Below are 23368 nucleotides of genomic sequence, written 5' to 3'. Positions count from 1 at the left end.
CAATGCTGTATTCTGTATGCTCTGTATTTGGAAAATAGGGGAAAAAAAAACAAAACAGATGGCTTGGACAGTTCAAGTAATGTGCTCCAAAGCGGATGTGGGTCAAATTCTAAAGGTTTTTTTCAGAATTCTTGCATGGTTCTAACTTAAATCAGACTTTTTACAGGCAACCTTCCAATTGAAGGACTTCATGTTCTGACTGTGACTCTTGCTGGTAGGCAAGTAGATTGCCAATGCGTGAATACCACTGGCACTTTAAACACATTTTAGCAACGAAGACTATGCAGAAATTAGGGGTGGAGGGCGGGGGTAGGAATGCTCTATCATTTTATACAAAATAAAAACCTTGATTCAGGACATGAACCTAGCACCTGTACAAATATTATTACTATATGCAACATGTTCTCCAGTATACTTGAGCTAGAAAGAGTATTTGGAATAGTGCTTGGATGTATACAGAAACGAGAAAGTTGCCATATAGTTTATCAAGTTCCCCCTGAGAGAGGGAAGGGCTTGAATCATCGGATTCATACCTTTACTTCCTTGGGAGCACTTTTTGTATAGTTACAAACAAACAAACAAGCCCTGGTAACATAGTTTAACATGGACAGAAAAATGGGAAATAACTTGGAAGAAAGCATTCTTAACCCATCGTAAAGTCTATTGCAGTCAAATTGGTGTGAAGGTGATTTTTCTAAAACTGCATAAAGCCAAGACTCATGTGTTTTACTGAAGGTGGTTAATCATGGGCTGGTAGCACTTGTTAGTTTTTATCAATGTTTAGATTACTCTGCTGTTCAACTTTCTCAAATGAACTTTGTTCTTTAACTTCACTGTTGTGTTTTCATAAACTGATAGAAATGCCAATACCTCTCAAGCAGAACTGTGCTGGGGGTGTGGGGTCCTGCTGCTGCAGCATGGAGTCTGGAGGTGGGGACAGCAAAACAGTGATTGACTGTATCAGTGGTGCTCAACCTTTTTGCCCAGGGGCCTGGAATGGTAGTGCCTGGTCCGTCCGTGGCCTGGATCTGGCTGGACCCAATCCAGTACTTGGGGCAGGTGCTGTGGGGCCCCATCCAGCTGCACAGGGGTGGGGGGATGAGGAGACCAGCCTGATCCAGCTGCACCAGGGAAGGGAGCCTCGCCCTGCGGGTGGGAGCAGGAGGGTTGGACATTATCTGGCCCCGATCTCTGCAGGAGGAAGGTGGGGATGGCCCAGCACCAACTTGGCAAGTGTGGGGAAGGGTATGTGGCCCAGCTCCATTTGGGGAAGGGCGTGGGGGCCCAGCCATATGGGGGAAGGGGGCAGGGTCCAGCCCCAGGCTGGCCAGGCAGGAGAAAGGTGTGGCCTGGCCCCAGCCTGGCTGGGTGGAGGGAAGTGGGAGTGGCCTGGCCCCAGCCAACCATGTGGGGGGAGGACCATGGCCCAGCTCCTGGCTCTGGTTCATCCTGTCATGCTTGGGAATTTGGCAGGGGGGAGGGGTAGCAGTATTAACTACCACTACTCCCTTGCTGTCAAGTTTTTCAACCCGTGGGGAGCCCTGTGGGTCAGATTCCAAGACTGCGTGGCCATATTTGGCCTGCAGGCTGGAGATTGGGCACCCCTGAATTAGATCAAGGAAGCTATCAACTGAATTCCCTTTCTCACATTTCAGGAGATGGTTAGGCAGATGTAGCTGCTCCTTTAGGAGAGGCCAAATCCGAGGCTGAGCTACCACAGTGGCGGTCACCTTTTTTCCTTATCTTGATTCTCAACTCTGGCAGAATAACCATGTGTGTACACATTTGTGCATACCATACACTCCCCCTGCATTAGCTATCCCTTCATTTGGATGCATCAGTTCGAATGACTAACTCCCATTTTTATACTTTAGACGCAAGATTTTTTTTCCTCATAAAATTCATTTTAAAATATTGATATAAATGTGTATATTTTTAATTTCTTGACAGGATTTTCCTATGAGAAAAGTCCCATGCAAGACGGATGCTCCATCAGGATCCTTTTTTGCTAGAGATAATACAGCCAACTTTCTTAACTGGTGTAGATGCATTGGCGTTGATGAGACTTATCTCTTTGAATCAGAAGGTTTAGGTAACTCTTTCTTTTTTGTGCAATTATTTTGATTTATATTTCTTTAAGTTTGACTGTACAAAGCTCTTTTATCTGGAGCCTAATTTGCAGCTATTACTTGTCAGGCAAGCAGTGACTGTGACTTTGCTGGGACTGTTTATATAAGAAAGTTTGCAGGATCAGACCTTATTGTTATGTTATCTAATTTGACTGAAGGATTCTTTTCCAGGCTTATAAGTTGCCATCTGGGAGGAGGCAAAATCTAAAAATAGGACGGCAAACTATCACATGGTTTCCCTCGTAGCAAAAAACCACCAGGCTAATTGAAAGGAAAGCAAACTTTTCATAATTTTTTTTTTCCAGTGCTAGAGGACCATAAGGACCAGGAGTCAATACATAGTAACATCCCTTATTCACTGTGGAAAATGCTCAGAATAATGAATGCATGATTACTAAATTAGATGGCTACCTTGGGGTTCTGTGCCTGAAGTTCCAAGAGTCTGTTGGTAATTAACATTTTACATCAGGAACTACCTGGTGCGACTGTAAATGCCTTGCATCTTTCTCTTTAACTACGTGGATATGCAAACAAAGCTTGTCAACTGAGCTTGTGCCTCTAGTGTTCAGTCTGTACGTTGTAACCAACAGCTGCCAGATTCATTTCCCAGATGGAATGAACACTTTGATTGCTCATTAAGAAAAGTTATTGGACATTCATTGTATCGCAATTAAATGTGGTGGTTTTCTTTCTTTCTTTCTTTCTTTTCGCATTGCCTATTAGTTGAATAGAAACAGAGTAGCCCAACCCTTGTGGACAAAGGCACCTAGAGGATACTCCTGTAATATTACGAAATGAATGTTGAACAGAACACAAAATACGCAGTAGTAAGCAAAAATGAAGCATGTAGGGATGATTTACTTACTGATTTATACAACCCTTCATATACACTGATAATGCTTATGACACTAAAATGGCACCAATCACTGCCAGCTCATTTTATTGGTCAACTATTCTTTTTAAATCCTCATTGCTAGCAGGGAAGGTGACTTTTCCTATTCTTTGAGACAGTTTTTCCTATGAAATTAGAAAACATGCATACAATATATTCATAGCTTGGTTTTCAGGTTTAATTAGGAAAGTGATTTTTTTTCCTGTTAGATCTGCAAACCTTCTCCCATATTTCAGTATTAAGTTGTGAAAACAGTGGGATGTCACCATAACAGAACTGGGTTCCTTTAATTTCTTCAGTTCAGTCTTTGTGTTGCCTGAAAACGTTAATTGCCCTCTGAAATGGATGATTTAAAACGAAGTTAATTTCCAGTGGCAAGGATTTCCTCTGCTGTATCTTTCTGTTTAGGGCCAACAGTGTTTTGAAGTCTATGTATGGTATTTGACAGGTTGCGTGGCACAGATGCTAATGCAGTGTCTCTCTTGTCCTGTGAGCTTCAGTGGAAAGGTGGCTACTCTTCGTGCCCCATTAAGCTTTCAAGCTGTTCCTGAGTAACATAGTAAGGACTGCCTCTGAAATTTGGCAGTTATCCTTTCCTGTCAACACGTTGCAGCAGATACTTTTAGAAAGGGACAGGAGGTTATGAAGGTAAATGGTGCCAGACTAGTGAAAAGTGGGCAGTTGCTTGTGACTGGATACTCTGTTCCTGCTTCTGCTTTAACAAGAAGCCAGGCATCTTGCTCAATAATGGTTAGTAAAACACCACGAGGCTTCTACACAGATCTGAGGGAAAGTCATGACTTAGTTTTCAGAGAAAAGGCACTTTGAGCAGAATAAGAAAAAAAAACTTTGAATGTATGTCTATTTTGGACCATGTTGTGTCAACTTTATTCCAGACCTCCATGACCCAGTTTTTTAAAATATAGATTGGCATTGAGAGTGGAGTTTGAGAAGAGGATAATGTGAAAAAAAAATCTAGGCAAGACAACTAATTTTATAAGCAAAACAACTTTGAAAAATTATAAGGATTTCTTAGTTGAGGATTATGATTGGCATCTTGGAGGGAGACAACCAGTCTTATTTTAAATTGTCTCACTTGTGAATGTCAAATTGACATTAGTGCATTGAATTTCATTGGAAATAATAGTGTCTATCCCCAGTCAGTCTACAGAGTTAGCTTGCCTTTGTCTGTAACCACTCTCTACTAAACACATTTAGTAGAGATTGAAAAGTCAAGCCTGTCCTGTCAAATACAGTACTGTGCAGATGTAGTCATTTTTAGATTTCTATCTTTGATCATTTCCATTATATATTGTTTTCTAGGTCACTGTTGTAAGTAATCACTCAACTGTTTTTTAGTTTTTACATAGTATTTTCACCTGCCATAGAGATAAATAGTTGTATAAACAATGACAATGTTTCTGGGATTTTATCCTAACCGTTTCATAAAAAATAGTGAGTTTAAACCCCGCCCCCCCCAAAAAACCTCAAGAATTATTTTTTTTAACAACAAATCTAGTTTCCCTTGTCTTAACCTTTCCCCTGCTTTCCTCTGTTTCCTGCTTTCAGTAGCAAAATGGAAAAAAGGAAGGAGAATAATATTCAGTATTTTAAAAATCCTCAGTTTTAAAGACATTTAAAATTCAAATGTGGAGGACCCAAACCAGATCCATTTGAGGACCTGTAAAGGAAGCCTGGGTGAGATGCAGGTTTTGAGACTGGAAGATGCAATGGTGGTTGATGAAGGAGGCAATAAAGGGTTGGGGGAGTGAGTGCATAATAAATGTCCCCTATTCATGGTATTGCACACCTGAAAACTATGTGTGAATGTAGCTTGTTTGCAGAATGCAAGGGTGGTTCGGGGAATGGGTGGCGATCCCAACAGTCTGCCATTCTCTGTACTTAGCCTATAGGTCTTATCTAGTAGAGCTTTCTCAGGAAGAAGTGTGACTTCTTTTTCCTTTCTAGTTTTGCATAAGGATCCAAGACAGGTGTATCTCTGTCTACTGGAAATTGGTCGCATAGTATCAAGGTATGTAGTCAAACAAGTTTTCTAAATAAAAGCCAAAAAATTTGTTCTGGTAAGTATATATCCTGTTGGTTTGTATACCATATTATAACACTGTATCTTTAAGCACAGCCAAAATATTTTCTGCCCCCAAAAAGAAACTAATTAGCAGCTCTGTTGTCAGACCGTGCCTACAGCTTGGATGCTTTTTAAAGGAAATATCCCCACCATTGTGAATAGGTGCCTTAGGTTTCCAGATGTTCCTCTTGGGAAGGTGCAGATCTATACTGCTTCTTAATATAGGTTGTACCAATATGGCTAAATGTTAGTCAGCCCCATCAATATCAAGAGGATACCCCCATGTGTAAAGAGAGGAGGTTATAACTGGTACTTTGACCCCAGGGTTTTTTTTAGGCTTTTTAAGAGTTTTAAATACCCCAAACTTTTCAATTCTTTAATTTTTAAAAACTTTTAAACATGTTCATGGTCTCTTGCCTTCCATTGGGAATACAATGAACTTTTTCTTAACATTTTCCTGTAATTTGGATTTTCTAATGTTTACCAACTTTTGCTGTTTCCAAAGTCCTCTTCGCTTCTCCCCAGTGGCCCAGTGACTGGGAACAGATGTGTGCTAGCTGTTGAACATAACTCAGCCAAAAGCAGGATGTTGCTAACCAACTCAGAAAATGTCTGAGTAAAAATCTCCCTAACCTGAATTCTATTATTGGAACACCTAGATCATTCTTCCTCTGATAGATTGGACTTTTCTGGGAATGGTTTTCTTTCCCCTTTTCAGTTATTCATCGCATCTTTTCTTTCCTTTTCTTTCCTTTATAATATATTTTTCTCCAGTTGTTTAGTTTCATTATGAAATTGTTTTTCCCACCATCTTATCTGTATTTGTGTTCAGATATGGAGTTGAACCTCCTGTGCTAGTAAAATTGGAGAAGGAAATCGAGTTAGAAGAAACATTGCTAATGACCTCCGGACCTGTAACACCTGTTAGCATCCCAAAGCCCTGTTGTCACCATGGGGAGCTACATGAAGCAGTAAGTACTGGACATGTCTTTGTCTGTGATGAGGGCTTCAAATGACTCGTGCCTGATTTTGGGGTGTGCTGTGCCTCTCTTTACGTACCCAAACTTGTGGATCCAAGGGCTTTGTGTGTTCTTGAGCACACAGCCCACACATTGAAAGCAACGTGGCATACTAGATGGGTAAGCTTTATTCTGTGTTGTTCTTAAATGACATTCAGTGTATTTAATATTAAACAGGGTAGAGTTGTGCCTTTTTAATACACATGGCTGTGGCAGAGCACCTTTGGTGCCTGCCACTTTAAGGGCTGAGAGCAGGCAGCCGGCAGGTACAAGGCAGCCCTGATGAGGCGGTCACATGACTGCAGGCGGTCCCAGGGAGTGGAGGAGAGGGCTGAGTAGCCTCTATTTTAGCTCAAATCCTCCAGGCTGAGCCAGCAGTTGCTGCAAACAGCTGGGGAAAAAACACCTCCCAGCTGGAGCTGCTTGGAACATCTTAGAGGTAAGGGCAGGAGCTGTGGGGATGGTAGGAGGCTCCTGGTCCTGGGGCATGACTGAAAACTACACCCTGCTGGGGAAGGATGGCTTGGTGGGACTTCCCATGGTGGGGGTAGTTCCCCAGAAATGCCAGGCCAGTTGCGCCCCTAGTGAAAGGCGGGTAGGGGCACCTTATAACCCCAGCTACCACTGCCCCGTGGGCAGCTTTGGAGCAGGAACAGGCACAGGGGGTGAGGCACATCTGCGGACACCTGAGCCCATAGGGTATATGACCCTGGAGGCCCCAGCGATGGGGCAGAAATATTTGTATGGAGGTCTGCACGGAGTAGGGTGCATGGTAGTGCTTGAAGGGCTGTGTGTGGTAGGCATAGAGTAGGGTTGCAGGGGCGGCCTGAAGGGCTGCACATGGACCAACCCCTATGTGGGTTACAACAGGAGTAAGTTTCTTGGAGAGGGGCTAGTGGCTGAGTTCAGCCCAGTCTGAGGCATAAGGCCGGTAGCCACAGGGCCTGAAGGGCTGTGTGTGTGCCAGCTAGAGTGTGAGTAGGAAAGCTGGAAGAGAGTAGGGCCAAAGGGCTGCACGGATCCATGGTGAGTTGGGAGTGGTCCACTGAAGGGCAGTATGAATGAGGCCCTGTAAGAGGGGGCTGAGTGCAAGACTAGAATGCTAATGGCCCAGCAAGGAGCAGAGTTTATCCCGGCCTTGGGCCAGAGCTGTTACCAATTTTCAATGCCACCTGCGAGGCATGGGGCAAGGTATAGGGAAGGTTGGAGCCATGTACAATGCCCTAGGCATCAGAGCATTTAATGGGCAGCCTTCCACATTCAACATCCAATTTATTACATCAAGTCATGGCAGACAAGACAGGGCAAACTGCCCTAAACAGGTGGGTGGGCCAACACAGAGACCCAGCCCTGCATGGGCCCCTGTCACAATAGCAAATTGAAGTTTGGGATTCTTTTGTCATGGCAAAACCTGTTGAGGAATCAAACTTGTTTAAAATATCACCCACAAAAATCCTTGCATCTCCAAGGTATCTTTTATTGAACCAACTGCATTGTTGGGATAGACTTGGATGAGCTAAGTGGGTCCAATAAAAGATATCACCCACAGAAATCCTTGCCTCTCATTTTTCCTGGACCATCATAGTTGCAGCATTTCAACACTAGTAAAATATCTTAGAATTGTTTGAGTCAGTTTCTTTAATTAGAACTAGGAGGAAATTTTCCTTCATTCAGGAAAGGAAATGACTCGCATTGCTTAAGAATAAATCTCTTAAGGCCTGTTTGCAGCTTCTCTATTTTGTCTAAACTTGAATATTTAAGTCTTTAAATGTTTAAAATAGGTTTGGCTTTGGGTGGGGATTTTTCCCACCACAGAGTCTTCTGATCAACTCCACTATGACATGTGAAGGTTGTTTCTTGTTAAAGGCTAAGTAATACTGTAGTTTATCAATGGTCTTGAACTTCCATTACATAACGGTGGTTTGTTGTTCTTCCATATCTGTCTTTCCACCCTCTCCCCTTAAAACAAACAATTCTCTTGTTCAACTATGGGGCTAATTCATGTGTAGCTTCTTTCATTTTGTCTCTCTCTTGACCCCTCCATAGATGGCTTTTTCTCCTCCTAAAATGTACTGTTAAAAACCTCTTCAGATGAGACCAGAATGAGACCTAGTTCTGCTAAATACTATTTGAGCATGTAGTCCCAGCCATCTGGTGGAACTGTATTTGAGACCAAAAAGAAAGCTGTCTTCATGGAGCTGTGTATTTTGGCAGTGCTACCCAAACTGAAGGAAACAAATCATTCAGTGGGCTAAGAAAAGGAAGGAAAATACATGTGGGAGAAGGAACTCTAAAAACTGCTAAATAAGAACCATGTCCTGTCTTTCTTGAAAGATAATGTTTTGCATGTCTGTGTGCATTTTTTACTTCAAATTATATGTACAAGTTCTATCTGTTGGGTTCTTCTAGGGAGGAAAAGTATCTCGATGGGGATGTATTTATTAACTTTCTTTTACAACTGCTTACAAGACTTCTCAGTAGTTTAATTTACCAATAATTACCATAACCTAATCTTTTAAAAATATTAATAGCAATAAAACGTTAAATTTTTCTCTCATTTATTTTAAACCTAGGTTAAGCACATAGCAGAAGATCCTCCCTGCAGCTGTTCCCATAGGTTTTCAATTGAGTATTTATCTGAAGGGCGGTATAGGCTGGGAGATAAAATCCTCTTCATACGAGTAAGTGGTGCAGTTCTTGACTGGTTCCTCATCCCCTGAGTAACATTTGCCTCTGTCTTATCTAGGCTGAGTTCTAAGACAACTGGATTTTTAATTCAGTCCCGTATGTCTAAACAGCTGAACAGGAATACACAATTTGCATAACTTTTGAGTGACTGGTTTAATATCTGGATACCTAGCAATGGCCACGCCAGTCTTGTGATCTGTCACAGGTCATTGGTGACTTGGAAGCATAACAGGAAGGGAAGAAATAATATTTAGTTACCACAGCAGAGGGGGTCAAGGATAGTGGATTGTTGTATGTCCTTTCAGAGTGTCCATGCCTCTGTTTGTAGGCGCAGCAGTTTTATCCCAGAGATTTTTTTTTGAAGGAGAAGTCTCTCTTAGGGTAACCCTTAAGAGGGAGATTGGTAGCAACCAGGAGACTTTGGATTGGGAAAGAGGCAAAAAGCTCCTTTTCTTTTCTGCTGGAGAGAGATTAGGGCCTCAAATATGATCGACTGGGGGGGCTTCATCTTTGTATCAGAGTTCAGGACCAATGTTCTAGTTGAAGTCCTAATGTCTTCCAGTTCCCCAGAAGTTGAGGATGGAAGAACATAAGAATATTTTTCTCAGGACACTTTGGGTATTTGCTGCTAGCTCACTGGGGAGCGTATGGAAAGATAAAACAGAGGGGAGAGGGAGAGAAAGAAGGGGAGGTAACATATGAGAATGAGATACCTTCTGTCTCTCATGCAGTTAATAGTGTAGTTTACACTAGTTTGCCATATGGGCATTCTGATTCATATGCACTAATATAAAAACATAATCTTAACCAAAAAAGATTGAGAAAATGAAATCCTAGTTATATGAAGTCTTGTGTGTGTGGTTCAAGAAAAATCTTTCTAGGAGAGGGGTTTATAGTGTAAATAGTAGGCACAGATAGAAGTGACAATGTTTGCCCAGTCTGGCCTCTGAAAGTGCTCTACAGCTGTGAACACAAGCACATGGCTGAAGAATGCTTTAAAAGGGCCTGATACCACAAAAATCTGAACTCTCATTACCTGATGATTCAGATGAAGGTGCTCCAAAGTCCAGTGTCCTCCGTAACTTCCATCTGTGCTTGCTGGGAGCAGGATTTGGCTGACAAAGCCCAGCACCGCTCCCGGTGTTGTTTTCAAAATGGGAGGGGGAAGGGAGTGGAGGGGAGCTTATTTTGAGGGTTGTTCAGTTGGTCATAGTTTCATAGTAGCTAGAGTCGGAAGGGACCTAGGTAGATCATCTAGTCCGACCCCCTGCCTTGGCAGGAAAGAGCACCGGGGTCAGATGACCCCGGCAAGGTGCTCATCTAACTTCCTTTTAAAAATCCCCAGGCTAGGAGCCTGCACCACTTCCCCTGGAAGCCGGTTCCAGGCCCTAGCCGCCCTGACTGTGAAGTAGCGCCTCCCAATATTTAATCTAAACCTACCCTCCGCCAGCTTGTGACCGTTATTCCTGGTCACTCCTGGCAGCACACGGGGGAACAGGGACTCCCCCAATACCTGCTGATCCCCCCTGACCAGTTTGTAGCAGGCCACAAGGTCTTCCCCTTAACCTTCTCTTGTGGAGGCTAAACAGGTTCAGGTCCCGTAGCCTCTCCTCATAAGGCCTGCCCTGCTGACCCCTGATCATACGAGTGGCCCTCCTCTGGACTCTTTCCATATTGTCCACGTCCCTCTTGAAGTGTGGCGCCCAGAACTGGATGCAGTACTCCAGCTGCGGCCTGACCAGTGCCGCATAGAGGGGGAGGATCACCTCCCTGGACCTGCTCGAGATGCATCTGTGGATGCATGACAGGGTACGGTTGGCCTTCTTGACTGCCTCCCCACACTGCTGGCCCATGTTCATCGTGGAGTCAATGACGACTCCAAGATCCTTTTCCGTCTCCGTGCTGGCAAGAGGGGAGTTCCCCAACCTGTAAGTGTGGTGCCGGTTCTTCCTCCCCATGTGCAACACCTTGCACTTATCAGTGTTAAACCCCATCCTATTCTCATCCGCCCACCGTTGCAACCTGTCAAGGTCAGCTTGTAGCCTATTGCACCCTTCTAGTGCACCCACATCCCCCCACATCTTAGTGTCATCAGCAAACTTGAACAGGGTGCTTTCTACCCCCTCATCCAAGTCACTGATGAAGATGTTGAACAGTGCGGGCCCGAGGACCGAGCCCTGCGGAACCCCGCTGCCCACGTCCTTCCAGGTCGAGAAGAACCCATCCACTACCACCCTCTGGGTGCGGCCCTCCAACCAGTTAGCGACCCATTTGACTGTCCTGGAGGATGAGGTGGGTGGACTGGAGTCTTCCCTCCCTCCCCCCCCCAGTGGGGGTTCCAATCCACCCTCACCCCGGCGTGGCTGGGAAAACCGCAGAATGGACCTCCCTTCCCTGTGTTCTCCTTCTCCTATCCTGAGTCAGCATGGGATCTGGGGCGGTGGGAGAGTAGAGCCAGGGGAGGAGGCTGCAGAATCACAGCCTCTCTCCCTGGATTGACTTCAAATTGGAGCTTGATCCCTCAACCTCCCAACCAAACAGCTAACATCCATTGGGTTGGGAGGATTAGTTTAACTCATGGCGCTTTCTTTGAAGCACCATGAGTTAGACCCGGGAGCTGCACTTCTGTCTGCACCTTCTATTGTGTCAAACTGCTGCTGTATAAATAGTTACAACTAAACTGAATTGCCTAAATTTAAAGTTTAGTGCTTTACGTTACTATTTGAAGTCATAAATCGAACTGCAAAGAAGCTAGCTCAACAGAATATAAATGTTGATTTCAATACTGACTAGACAATTTCTGAGGAACTGGGACATTGTCCTCTTGAAACTAACTTGTCTGAAAATATTGCTATAATGTACAGTGTCTAGTAACACACAGTCTTGACAGGAACAATTTTTGCCTTAGCATTTTCAGTTCGCTTTGTATTCTAGACACATTACTTACACTGTTTTGTTTACCTAGTCTAAAGACTGGAAGGAGCTATTGAGTTCAGTCTCCTGCATTCACGGGTAACTGTTAACCCAAGTGATCCCTAAAATTACCACGACATAAGCTCTCCCACAAGGCTCTAGAGAGGAAACTAGAGCCATACGTCTGCTCTCACTTGGTAGCCACTCCCCCTCCCCCTATTGCTTCTGCTGCAGCAAAAGTGAGGGTCTCTAGGCTGCCCCTCAGCTGCCAATCCTGTACCTGCCTCTAGGGGCAGTGTAGTATAGCCCACCCTGCAGTGTTGGGGAGCCTGCGGTAAGAAGCCTGTGGTCCGGCCATATGCATAATGGAGTGGTGGAGGCAGGACCAGAGACAGGAATGCATTAAAGCAGGAAAGCAGGCTGTCTGCATGTGTGTGGGAGAATTGTGAAGTGGCAACTGGGTTGAGGGAACAATACCCATGGTTTGTACTATTGTGGCCCTTATAGCATGCATCCTGCCTAGGGTGTGGCCTCTGGCCACTTTAGAAGTTGTCATAAGTTTAAAAAAACAAAAAAAAAATAGAGAGGAGACAAAGAGTGCTGCTAATGCCCTGCCACTTCAATGATAGGCAAGTAATTGGCTAATATATTTATCTCTGTCACGAAAATATTGCCAGTAATGTCAAGAAGGACCAAAACAAGTCTTTGTTTTAGATTCATTTAAAAAAAAAGACGGGGGACAGAATAAAGACGGGGGACAGAATAGGACACTATATAAATGGTACTTTATCAAAGTTACATTGTGGGGTTGTTTTGTTTGATATGTTAATTAATCCCAACGAATTCAAGTTGTAGCATAGGAAGTGATGCTACATATGCATTTTGGCAATATAGTTTATACCAAAGTAGTTATGTTTTCAGTTTCATTAACCTCTTCCTTCTTCCCTCCCAACCTTTCTTAGATGCTGCATGGCAAACACGTGATGGTACGTGTTGGTGGAGGTTGGGATACTCTTCAAGGTTTTCTACTCAAATATGATCCTTGTCGTGTGTTGCAATTTGCAACTCTGGAGCAAAAAATCCTGGCCTTTCAGAAAGGTGGAACTAATGAAAGCACCTCTGATCCATCAGCTAAACCTCTACAGCCTCCTGTAATGAATCCCATATCAGCTGTTAATATGTTTCAGAAACAAAATTCAAAATCCCCAGCTCCTGGTTCAGCAACAAAAGGTGCTCATGCAGTCCGCAGTAAGCAAGTGTTATCTAAACGGCCACAGACACCTGCCCTGGCATCCCCCAGAAGAGCAATGAACACGCCCTCTACGACCAAGCCGGTGTCAGTATGTTCCAAGGTACAAGGTTCCTCAGCATCAGTTGCCCAGTTACCTTTTAAATCTTTAACAAGCACTTCAAAGAAATTGGAGTCTCCTCTGTGTAACTCTCCAACTGCTTTTTCAAAGCAAGCACAATCTGGAAGCAAAAGCTCTTCCCCTGCAGTATTAAGAACAGCTCCTGGCAATTCAAAGACACCGAGTAAATGTATTTGGTCCCGAGATACTCCTAAGGTCAAACTCGTACCATCCCCGAATTCTCCAGCACCAGTGCCACTTTCAGCTGCCTCTTGCTCTCCAAATGAGATGTCTGAATTCTCTGGGACGACTGAACCAATGCCTTCAGAACAAAAATGTGCTCCCTCTAAATGCAAAGTGATATCAACCACAGCTAAATCTAATCTGGTTGCTTCAAAATCCTCACCAAATCCTGCCAAACTGCCTAATGCAAATCTTCATGCTGTATCTAAGCTTACACATTCTTATCAGTCATCTGAAAAAACACCAAAATCCACTTTCAAAAGTCCAATTCAAACAGGAATGCAATCCCAGGCTCCCAGAAGGGTGCTACCACCTGGGACTGGTCTGATGAAGAATAACAGAACCCCTCCAATCTTAAAACAGCCAGATTCTGCATCTGCAGTTAGTAAAACTTCCAAGGCATCACCTGCACTGAGGCCTACAAGCAAGAGTGTGCCTTCAGCTGCTAACAGACGGCCGGCAGGAGAGCATGTACAGGCCCAAAATGTCAGTAGAAACCCTCAGACAGGCCCCAGTTTATCAAAACATCCTGAACGCACTCCATTATCTGTTGTGAGGCTTCCTCAGACATCAGCCAAAGTACAAACTACAAAAAAAAGGGCAGAGCCTGCCACAAAAAGTCAGTCTTCAATTAAAAATTCCCCAAAAAGTGAAAAAACCTTGGCTGACACAGTCAAGAAGCCCCTCTCTAAAGGAAAGACTACAAATAAATGTAGCAAGGGGGTGCCTGGTGTACTTAAAGATCCTGCATTGAAGACTAAATGTGATGATCACTATTTTGTTATGACAGGCAGTAAGAAACCCAGAAAATAAACAGAAATATGTTGTCGTCCCCTCCAACCAGAATATTTTGCAGACTTGATCTTTTTTTTTTCAGAATAGCCTCTTACAGCTGCTTCATTCAAAAAGAACATGGATATTAAATACACTACATTAACCATGCTTACTTCTCATACTTGTGTGAAATAGTAGGGGTAATGTTTTTGCTATTGCTGTATAATCTGTCTATATGTTTATAGTTAAAGCTCTTTTTACTTTTATAACACTGAAAATTATTTTACTTGCTGGGATGCCTGCTCTCTCTTTGGAGGAGGAGAGGGTATTGCTGAGGCTATCTTTAAGTGGATTTAAGCTCATTTGAGAAATTTCTCCGAAGTGCAATCTAAGTATATTTGGAATGCTCTGGTATGAAAAGTGCCCTGCTGTTGGTAGTATTACTATTTAACATGGGCATACTAAAGCAAAATTTATGTGCAAATATAAATAAGATGATAAATACTTCCCATGTACTTACGGTCAAACTAATATTTCAGTGTTGGATAGGAAGTTCACTTGTATAAAAGTGCTTAATGATTTAGGCCAATTTATTTTAACTTGCCTAGTGATATTTCTGGGGGGAGGTGTTCAATGTGAGATGCTTTAAAATGGTCTGTTATTTCAGCAAGTGATGGACACCCAGCTTCTGAAAACGAGCTCCTTATAACATGTTAAGTTGAGCACGAGTTGCTTCGGAAGGCATTAGCCTAAGCTTCCCATCCATTTAGGGACTTCAAAATATATGCTTAGAGCACCCTTGCCTGCCTTCTGATCTAGTATATGGATGAATTATTTGGTTTGGTAAAATAAGAGTAATGGCTAAGAGAAAAAAGCCACTATATGTGGACATGTGAGCTTAAAACTTCCTTGGAGAGCAGTTTGTAATTGAAAAGGCTCTTGAGCCTTTGAGAGCATTTTTCCTTGTAGCATGTAACAACAGTCTTTTCAAAGTACAGAAATCCCTCTTCTTTTAGCTGCTAAAATGATATTTATATCTATTTGGGGTGTGTGGGGGTTCTTAAATAGTTTTATTTTTAGCAAAAATGCCTTAAGAGTACAGACCGGCAGAGATTCTGAAAACACTGCTTTCCTTTTTAAAAGTGATGGAAAGATAAGTTGGTTCCATGTCACACTTCCTGAGACATCATAGAATCATTGAAAGAAATTGTTAGAGGATGCTCCTGTTGGGATTTTTTTTTTTTTGCAGTTGTTAATTTTTAAAGATATTTTTCTTCCTAGACTCTTTTCATGCTTTTTAATTCTTCTGCAGTGGGTCTAAAATAGTCATTTTCCTTAGGAGTTACAGAACTGTTTCCCCAGGTGTTACCTCAGAACTGTGTTCACTCTTGTGCAAGAGGCCCCACAAGAATTATGCTCCACTTATAGCTCATTTTAAGCTCGCCAGGTGGGCTTAAGTAGGATTTATCAAGTGCCATGGCTTTGTGCTAACCTTCTGCACAGGAGTGAAAGTCACTTCAAGTATTAAAAAGTATTTATCTTGATTGCTCAGCCTGAAGTCAGGATGAGTACAAAAACCAAAACACAAGCATTAAGAAGAATCCTCTCAATTTTTCAAAATCTACATACCATTGTGTGACTAGCAAAATGGGAAAGTATAATTTTTACTACTTTGCTTAAAAAAAATTACATGTGTCTTTACCTACTGACTTGCATCCCCTGACACTATGTAGTATAAATTATTTATTCTTGGAACTGGAACAAAGCAATGGACATGATCTGATAATGTGTTCTAACTTGCAATGGCAGCCTTGTAGATCTCTTAATATCAGTGCCTTGTTACAGTCTCCTTTGTTTATGGCTATATTTAAATTATGCACATCTACTGTACAGAAATGGTTTTAGTCTGCCAGAAGTGGATATTGTCTAAATGAACAACAGGCCAATATTTTGTGATGTTAAACAAACCAGCCTTGATAACTGAGAAAGCAAGTCCTAAAAGCTTGTTTATCTTAAGAAGTGTTTTGAACAAGTCTATCACTAACTAGGTTTATAAATGCATGGGGCTTAAGTCATTGTTATGTAAGTGGAGGAACTCTAACTTCGTTGCTCTTGGTTTTTCTTGTCAAGGATTAATTTGACTTGTCTTATGCATTGAGATTCCCTGTTTACAATAAAAGACCTGCTTAAGGTGACGGACTTCCAAGTATTCTATCTTAGATTTATTATACCCTCTTTGCAGATTCTAAGTTTTCTCTATGAACCATTCATAAATATTGTTGATATGTTGACCTTTGTTTGTTAGTTTTTTAATTCTCTATGAGTGGTTACCTGAATATAACACATTACTTTACTTTAAAAGAGAAATTGAAGGGTTTTGTCTTTGGGATCAGTTATCTAATTTAATACACTGAACTTGACAAATCATATTGAAATTTGAGTACCAGGTGGGAACTTTTGAGTTGGTTAAGGGTTGCATCAGGCAAGGGAGGAAATGTGTCTATATTGAAAGTTGTTGCAATAAACCCATACATAGATGAGTAAAGCACAGTAAGTTCAACTGTTGTAGTTACACTGAGATCAAACTGAGCATTCTGCTGAACAAATGCAATAGTTATGCTGACTGTCCAGTCTGTAACCTCTATTGCCTAACTTCATGTGGGCTTATGTCCTATGACTTCATAGTGAGTAAAAAAAATATAGCCGTAATTAACTTAAAAAAAATTCTGAATAGCAAATTACAAATTAGACATTTTATAGAAAATGCAAAAATTTGGAATTTGCTATTCAGAATTGGAGCTATATTAACTATATCTTTTAAAATTAATTAAAAGCTGTATATTTTTTAAAATTCTGAGTTTAAAAAAACCATGAGCCTGTTTTTCACTTGTGCAGATCATACTTTAAAGACTTCTGTTACTTATGTGGCACAAGATGTGAATAAAAACTGTCAAGCCAATATAAAGATACCATGGTCTGTTTTGAGTTAACTTTTCTGGGATAATATTCTGACTTTTAATCAAAACCAGATTTTGAGTAATACTTTGGGTCTGTGTACACATTCACTGATGTGCCATAATTACAGCTCATTAAGTTTAGTACTTGTAATGACAGGTACTAAATTAATGTGCTGTATTTGGCACTACTGCACATTAGTACAGATGAATGCTTTTTTAGTGACATTAATGTGGATTAGACTAAATCTGCACATTAGTACAGATTTTGCCCACAGCTGTAATACGCAGTAGAATTAATCTTCTGCGCAGTAAGTGTCTTGGGTAGATGTGCCCCTTGTGTATTGAAGCACTGCTCAGAGTGACCAAACGCATCAACCTTGTCCCTGTGCTTGGAGATGTGGTTTTAAGACTAGTAAAAAAAAATATGTCCTTACACTTTAATTTATTCTTTCCTTTGCCCAAAACATGGGAGTATATGCATGTGCAGAAAAGGGTAGAAATGGCCTGATAGTCACACCAATGTTATACCTGCTGGACCCAGTCCTGTTCCAATGAAAATGTGTGACATTCTTGCTATTGACTTTAGTGGGTGAAAGACTTGCCCATCTGAAAGGAGTCTATATCACAGCTGAATAAAATCTGAGAAGGGAAATGCAGACCAGTTATGTGCCATATTTAAAGTGACCAACTGATAAAGTAAACAATTGAAAGTGGATTTTAAAGGTAACTTCTATATGGTGTATAGATAGGAACAACCTCTTCACCCGATAGAACTTTTGTTCTGCCAAATGAAACCTGAACTGTGGTCCTGATAAGCAGCACCTTTTATTGCTGTCCCTGTATTTCTGCTGTCGTAATGCCTCCTAAGCAAAATGCACCAAATTCAGAAGTATAAAAAGAAATCGTATAATCTGTATGTGCAGCAAGTCTTACCACTAACAGGAATTCCACAGCCAAGTTTCCATGCATTTGGGTAAAAATGTATTTATCCTCCACAAATTAGAAAATCTCTTCCCAAGATGCATATATTTGGACAGTAATGTAGAATTCTAAGTCATTTTACTACTGTATTCCTCAAAGACCGTATTCTGGACCTACTGCTCTTAAACTGGTTGTTGCAAAGAATAATTTATTGTATTGTGACATATAACAAGAAAATGGCAACTTCCTGTCAACTTGTTTTACTCTCCAACATAGGGAGAGCAGCAAGCAAACAGTTACTAAAAAATTCACTAGTTATGCAAAACTTCTGAAATTCTTTTTACCCTTAAAATAAGAACTGCCATTGCCAAAATGGGTATTGTCAGATTAGCTTGACCTTTTGAATCAGGCAAACTTAAGTCCTCTTACTTTCTGTCTGGCTTAAGTGTATGGAAATAATGAGAAAGTGTGCATATTAACGTGGCTGCTGGTTTGGAATTACTGATTAAATCAGATCACAGTTTTCCAGTATAAAGGACCAAGTGCAAGCCTGCTGGTGCATTCAATACCCTGAGCTCAGGAAGCGCAAACACTGAATTTTGTCACATAAGACTTCATAATAATTTTATTCAGCTGCCATTATAAAGTCACAAATTTCTCTCCCAAGTCTTGGAATCAGTATTTTTTATGCAAAAAAGCCTGGCAGAGGTGGCCATTCAAAATCTACTGCATTCAGTGCTATATTGTCTTGTGATCTAGAAGCTTTTTATAAGCAACTGCAGACATTGATTCAACATTCACTGGTGGTGGAATAATATTGCCTTTATATTTGAGTTACAATGCAAGTTCCTTATCTTTCTGAACTTCAGAAAGCAGGTTTGAACAGCATGGCTTCATTATACAGAATGCATCATCCTAAATTTGTACTAGTTCTGATTATTTTCTGCTGCAATTTTGATAGAAAATGCAGATTCAGGGACCTGTAAGGATTTTGCAGAAATGTGTTGACTTCATTGGAATTCTTGTCAAAAGTATCAAAATGCTTATAACAAGTCAAACCGCTTCATTTTGAGTCAAGATTTTTGGATACATTTTATGAGAAGCTTTGTAATATGAGACTAAGTGAAAAGCTTTGAGCTTGAGAGAGAATTAGAAATTTCAGTTAGCAGGGAAATAATTTTTTTCCTTCATTTCCATGCTTAACACAACGAATTTTGAAATGTCACAATTTCCCATGAAACAAATTCTATATTTTGATGAGGTCTTAAAAAAGATTCAAGCTAAAAGTCTTCATAGTTTGCCTAATTTCTGTGTATGGTCAAATGCTAGTACTTTTTCTAAAGTTCTTCAATATAAATGTTCCCATAAACTTACTTAAGCTCCAGTTTAAGGCCTCTGTATTTGAGCATTTGATATTCTTCCTTAAGAATGGAATGGTCTTTTATTTGTTGTGTCCTGTAGCATACCCCAGAAACCACATGCAAGCCAATGAAGAATGTTCAAGATTTGTGTGTGGGTAGTGGGGGTTTAGCATCACAAGCCAACTGGCCTAGAAGACTGGAAGCATACAGGTGAATACATGAACAACAGGTGCCCCCGGCGGCTGGGGGGGCATGGCGATAGGCAGGAACTCCCGCAGATGCTGCTGGCAGCGGCGGTGGTGTCCAGTGGAAATTGCAGACCACCTGCAGATGCTGCTGGTGGTGTTGGAGGCAGGGCAGTGAGTGGTGACCACCTGCAGGCACCGCCAACAGTGTTGGTGGCACCTTTTTGTAGGTGCTGCACTACCACACTTGGGGGGCATGTGCACCCCCTATGCACCCCCTAAGATACACTTAAGATGAATATAACAGGTGGATAAACATTATGGTACACGTACTTAGGACAAATATAACAGGCATTAAACAGTCACCCAATGCTGAAATGCATCATCAGCAGATAAAATAACAAGTGATATTTACATGGAGGGATACTTGCCTTCTCCCTGAACTCCAGGGGCTTTCAAACCAGCCTCTGATTTTTTCTCCCTCCTTTCCCACCTCCGGGAACACCCAGTTACCATGCAACCAGCTCTGTGCCTATGTCTCTGCTGCTGGGGCCTGCCAGATCAGATCTGTTGCACATGCAGGCTCCCCACTTGAGCTCTGCTGCTCTGGCCCACTGGCCCCATTGCAGCTCCTGGATTTCCCTTGTGTTTCTTGCCAGCTACAGCCCGCCAGAAATAGTGCTGCTGCAGTTCCTAATAGGGCTGTGTGAAGCTTTGCTGGCTGTTTAGTTTCAACTCGTTTCAAGCTCAAAACAGTGAAAACGAACCAAAATGAAGGGCTTTGAAACAGAGTGCACAGCCCGGGGCAAATCAGCTTGTGCAGGGACCCGGTCCTGAGGCAGTGGTGGGTTCCTGCACGAGCCGATATACCCTGGGCCCTGTACCGGAGCTGGTCCAAGGAGGTTGCAGACCTGGCACAAATAATCTTATGCAGGGACGTGTCCCTGCCCCAATCCCGGGGCAGGGGCAGGTCCCCACACGAGTTCATTTGTCCCAGGGTCACCTGCTGCTGGCCCCAGGCGGCAGCACCAGTCTCCTGTGATCCTTGAAGGCAGACTGGGGGCTTGCCTGCACCCCGAGGAGGGCTGCAGGGTCTGTGCTGGACTGCTTCTGGGGCACGAGCCCCCGATCTGCCTCCCGGGTCACAGGAGGCTGGTGCTTCCACCTGGGGCTGGTGGCAACACTGATCTTCCTGGCACCGGCTATGGGTGAAACATCAAAACAGCCAAAGAGTTTCAACAAAATGAAACGGAACAGTGCTTTTGAAATGAAACAAAACACTATTCCATCGGAACGTAAGTCTAAGTGGAGCGATGCTGTGTCACACAGCCTTAGTTCCTAAATCTGCTGCTCATTACAGTAGCTGCAGTCGTACAGTATCAAGAAGGCACTATGTAAAGAAGTGATTGTATTAACTCCTGACTTTACAAAACCTTTTACCCTACAGACAGACACATTGGAGTCAACATTGGGAATGGTACTTACACAAGAACAGGGGAGAGTGCAACGCTTACGCAAGTAGAAAGTTAAATTCAGCAGAAAGAATGTACACCACCATTGAGCAAGAATGCTTGCCAATGAAGTGGGCAGTGGAATACTTTAGGTAGTGCCTAATGGGTAGGGAATTCAACTTGGTGGCAGACCATGCCCACTTACAGTGGTTATGCAAAAACCAGAATAACAACACTCATATTACTCGGTCAAATACAGATCGGGCATAAATAACCAAGTTGCCAACTTTTTATCAAGGTGTGACATAACTTTGGAGTAGCATAACCCAGAACAAGGGACCAAGGAATGGAGGAGCTCTGGCAAAAGACAGAAGGGTACACCCCAAGGTGACTTGAATGGGGGGGATATGTGGTAGTGAAGATTGTGATGCCAGCTCAGGAGAGAGAATAAGAAGAAACCCCGAGGAGAATAATAGGTGCTGGGGCAGGTGCCCCAAGCACGAGTACTCACCAGAGAACACAGCTGAAGCAAGAGAACCGGATGCACAGATGGGAACACCCCAATTTATTAGTTCCTGCTGGTTCTCGTTGGCTGGGCGCGGGACAGGGAATACTCAAGAACCTCACCCTGAAGCAACTGATAGGGAGGGAAGAAGAGAGAGAGAGTGAAAGGGAGTGATGAGTAGATGAACAGACACAGAGGGAACTCCGCAAGAAAAACCTTTGAACTGAAGAGGAGTGTGTAACACCATGGGAGGCGTAAAAGGATGAGGGCACAATACTCTCCCCCTCTGAGACTTGGAGGAGTTTCCATACTTATCTGAGGGAAAGAAGCCGAGAGACATGACCAACGGCATACAAAAACAGCTGCTTATCCCAACACGGAGACTGTAATTCGAAGACATCAAACTGTGAGTGAGGGTCCTTCTGGTAATCATGCTTATGAAAACAGACACTCAGAGTCCTGCAACCCTCTGAGAACTATGCTTATGCTAAGAAAGGGGTAAGCTGACTGCACCCAGTCTGCAGGATTCAGCTAACTGGGCAAATTAAAAGAGGGCCAAAGCTGAGTGGACAAAATCAGGAAAAATTCTAGCTAAAGGAAAAGATAATAGCCAGTAGGATCACTAGCCTCTATGTAGAAAGCGATATGCAGAAATATATAGAGCTAGCGATGGAGATATACACAGATCTATAGAAATCGATATATATAGAGATAGAGATATAGAGATCGATGTATAGAGATATAGACATATATGGAGAGAGAGGGATGGATGGAAGGAGTGTAAGCTATAAAGCGATAAAGATAGGGATATACAGAGATATATGGAGATAGAGATATATGGTGATATACAGTGATATACAGAAAGTGATATATGGAGATCTAAAGAGATGTATAGAGATATACACAGAGAATGAGAAATAGACAAAGAGATAGAGATATATAGATCTAGAGCTATATAAAGATTAGAGATAGTGATATATGGATAGAGATATATAGAGGTAGAGATAGGGATATATATAGAGAGATGGAGATACGAAGAGATAGAGACGGAGATATACAGACAGGTAGAGATGTATAGAGATCAGACAAAGACATGCAGAGGTAGAGAGAGAGATATACAGCAATATATAGATATAGATATACGGATACATATACACACATACATACATATACATATGTACACACACACACACCTATATACATATATATGCACACACATGCATATATACATGTACATACACACATATATATACACATACACATATATGTATATATACATACACACACATATATGTGTGTACATATAGAGACACATATATGAGCACATATATATGTATACACACACACATATATATATACACGTACCTATATGCACATGTACACACACATATATGCATATATATACATATATACATACACATACACATATGCATACAGCAATATGTGTATATATGTGTGTATGTATGTATATATCTATATATAGATAGAGATGTATAGAGATAGAGATGGGGATACAGAGATGGAAAAAAATCTCTTTAGATCTCTTTTTCTGTATATCGCTATATATCTCTATATATGTTATCTCTAATTCCTATATATCTTTGTCTCTATCTCTGTATATCTGTATATATATATCTAGCTCTATATTTCTCTACCTCTATATATCTTTACATATGTCTATATAGCTGTATATCTCCATATGTCTCTATCTCTTTATATATCTTTATATGTCTCTCTCTCGCTATACATCTCTATATATCTCTATCTCTATATATTTCTATATCTGTATATCTGACATGAGACGGTGATGGAGAAAGGAGGAGGCAGTAGGAAAGATCTGGGGTTCAGAATCATCTCAGGAGGGAAACTGATCCTTCTCCACCGGTTTTATTCTC

The 23368-nt window shown here is 41.9% G+C and overlaps 1 protein-coding gene across 8 annotated transcripts in view; it reads left to right on the top strand.

The window, feature by feature from the left end:
• Positions 1–16288, top strand: part of GAS2L3 (growth arrest specific 2 like 3) — a 28958-nt gene extending 12670 nt beyond the window's left edge. For all 8 annotated transcript variants that reach the window (XM_090042834.1, XM_090042829.1, XM_090042830.1 and 5 more), the window contains 5 exons: positions 1951–2092; positions 4990–5053; positions 5940–6078; positions 8700–8807; positions 12690–16288. In XM_090042834.1, the coding sequence (XP_089898960.1) occupies positions 1951–2092; positions 4990–5053; positions 5940–6078; positions 8700–8807; positions 12690–14132 (1896 nt within the window). In that variant the 3' untranslated portion in view covers positions 14133–16288. The remainder of the gene's footprint in view (positions 1–1950; positions 2093–4989; positions 5054–5939; positions 6079–8699; positions 8808–12689) is intronic.
• The last annotated feature ends 7080 nt before the right edge of the window (positions 16289–23368 follow it).

Source organism: Crocodylus siamensis, chromosome 4 (assembly GCF_052110815.1).
Source record: "Crocodylus siamensis isolate JL-2025a chromosome 4, ASM5211081v1, whole genome shotgun sequence".
Classification (NCBI taxonomy): domain Eukaryota; kingdom Metazoa; phylum Chordata; order Crocodylia; family Crocodylidae; genus Crocodylus; species Crocodylus siamensis.
The sequence above is the reverse complement of the archived record's forward strand: the minus strand, read 5'-3'. Positions and strand labels throughout refer to the sequence as shown.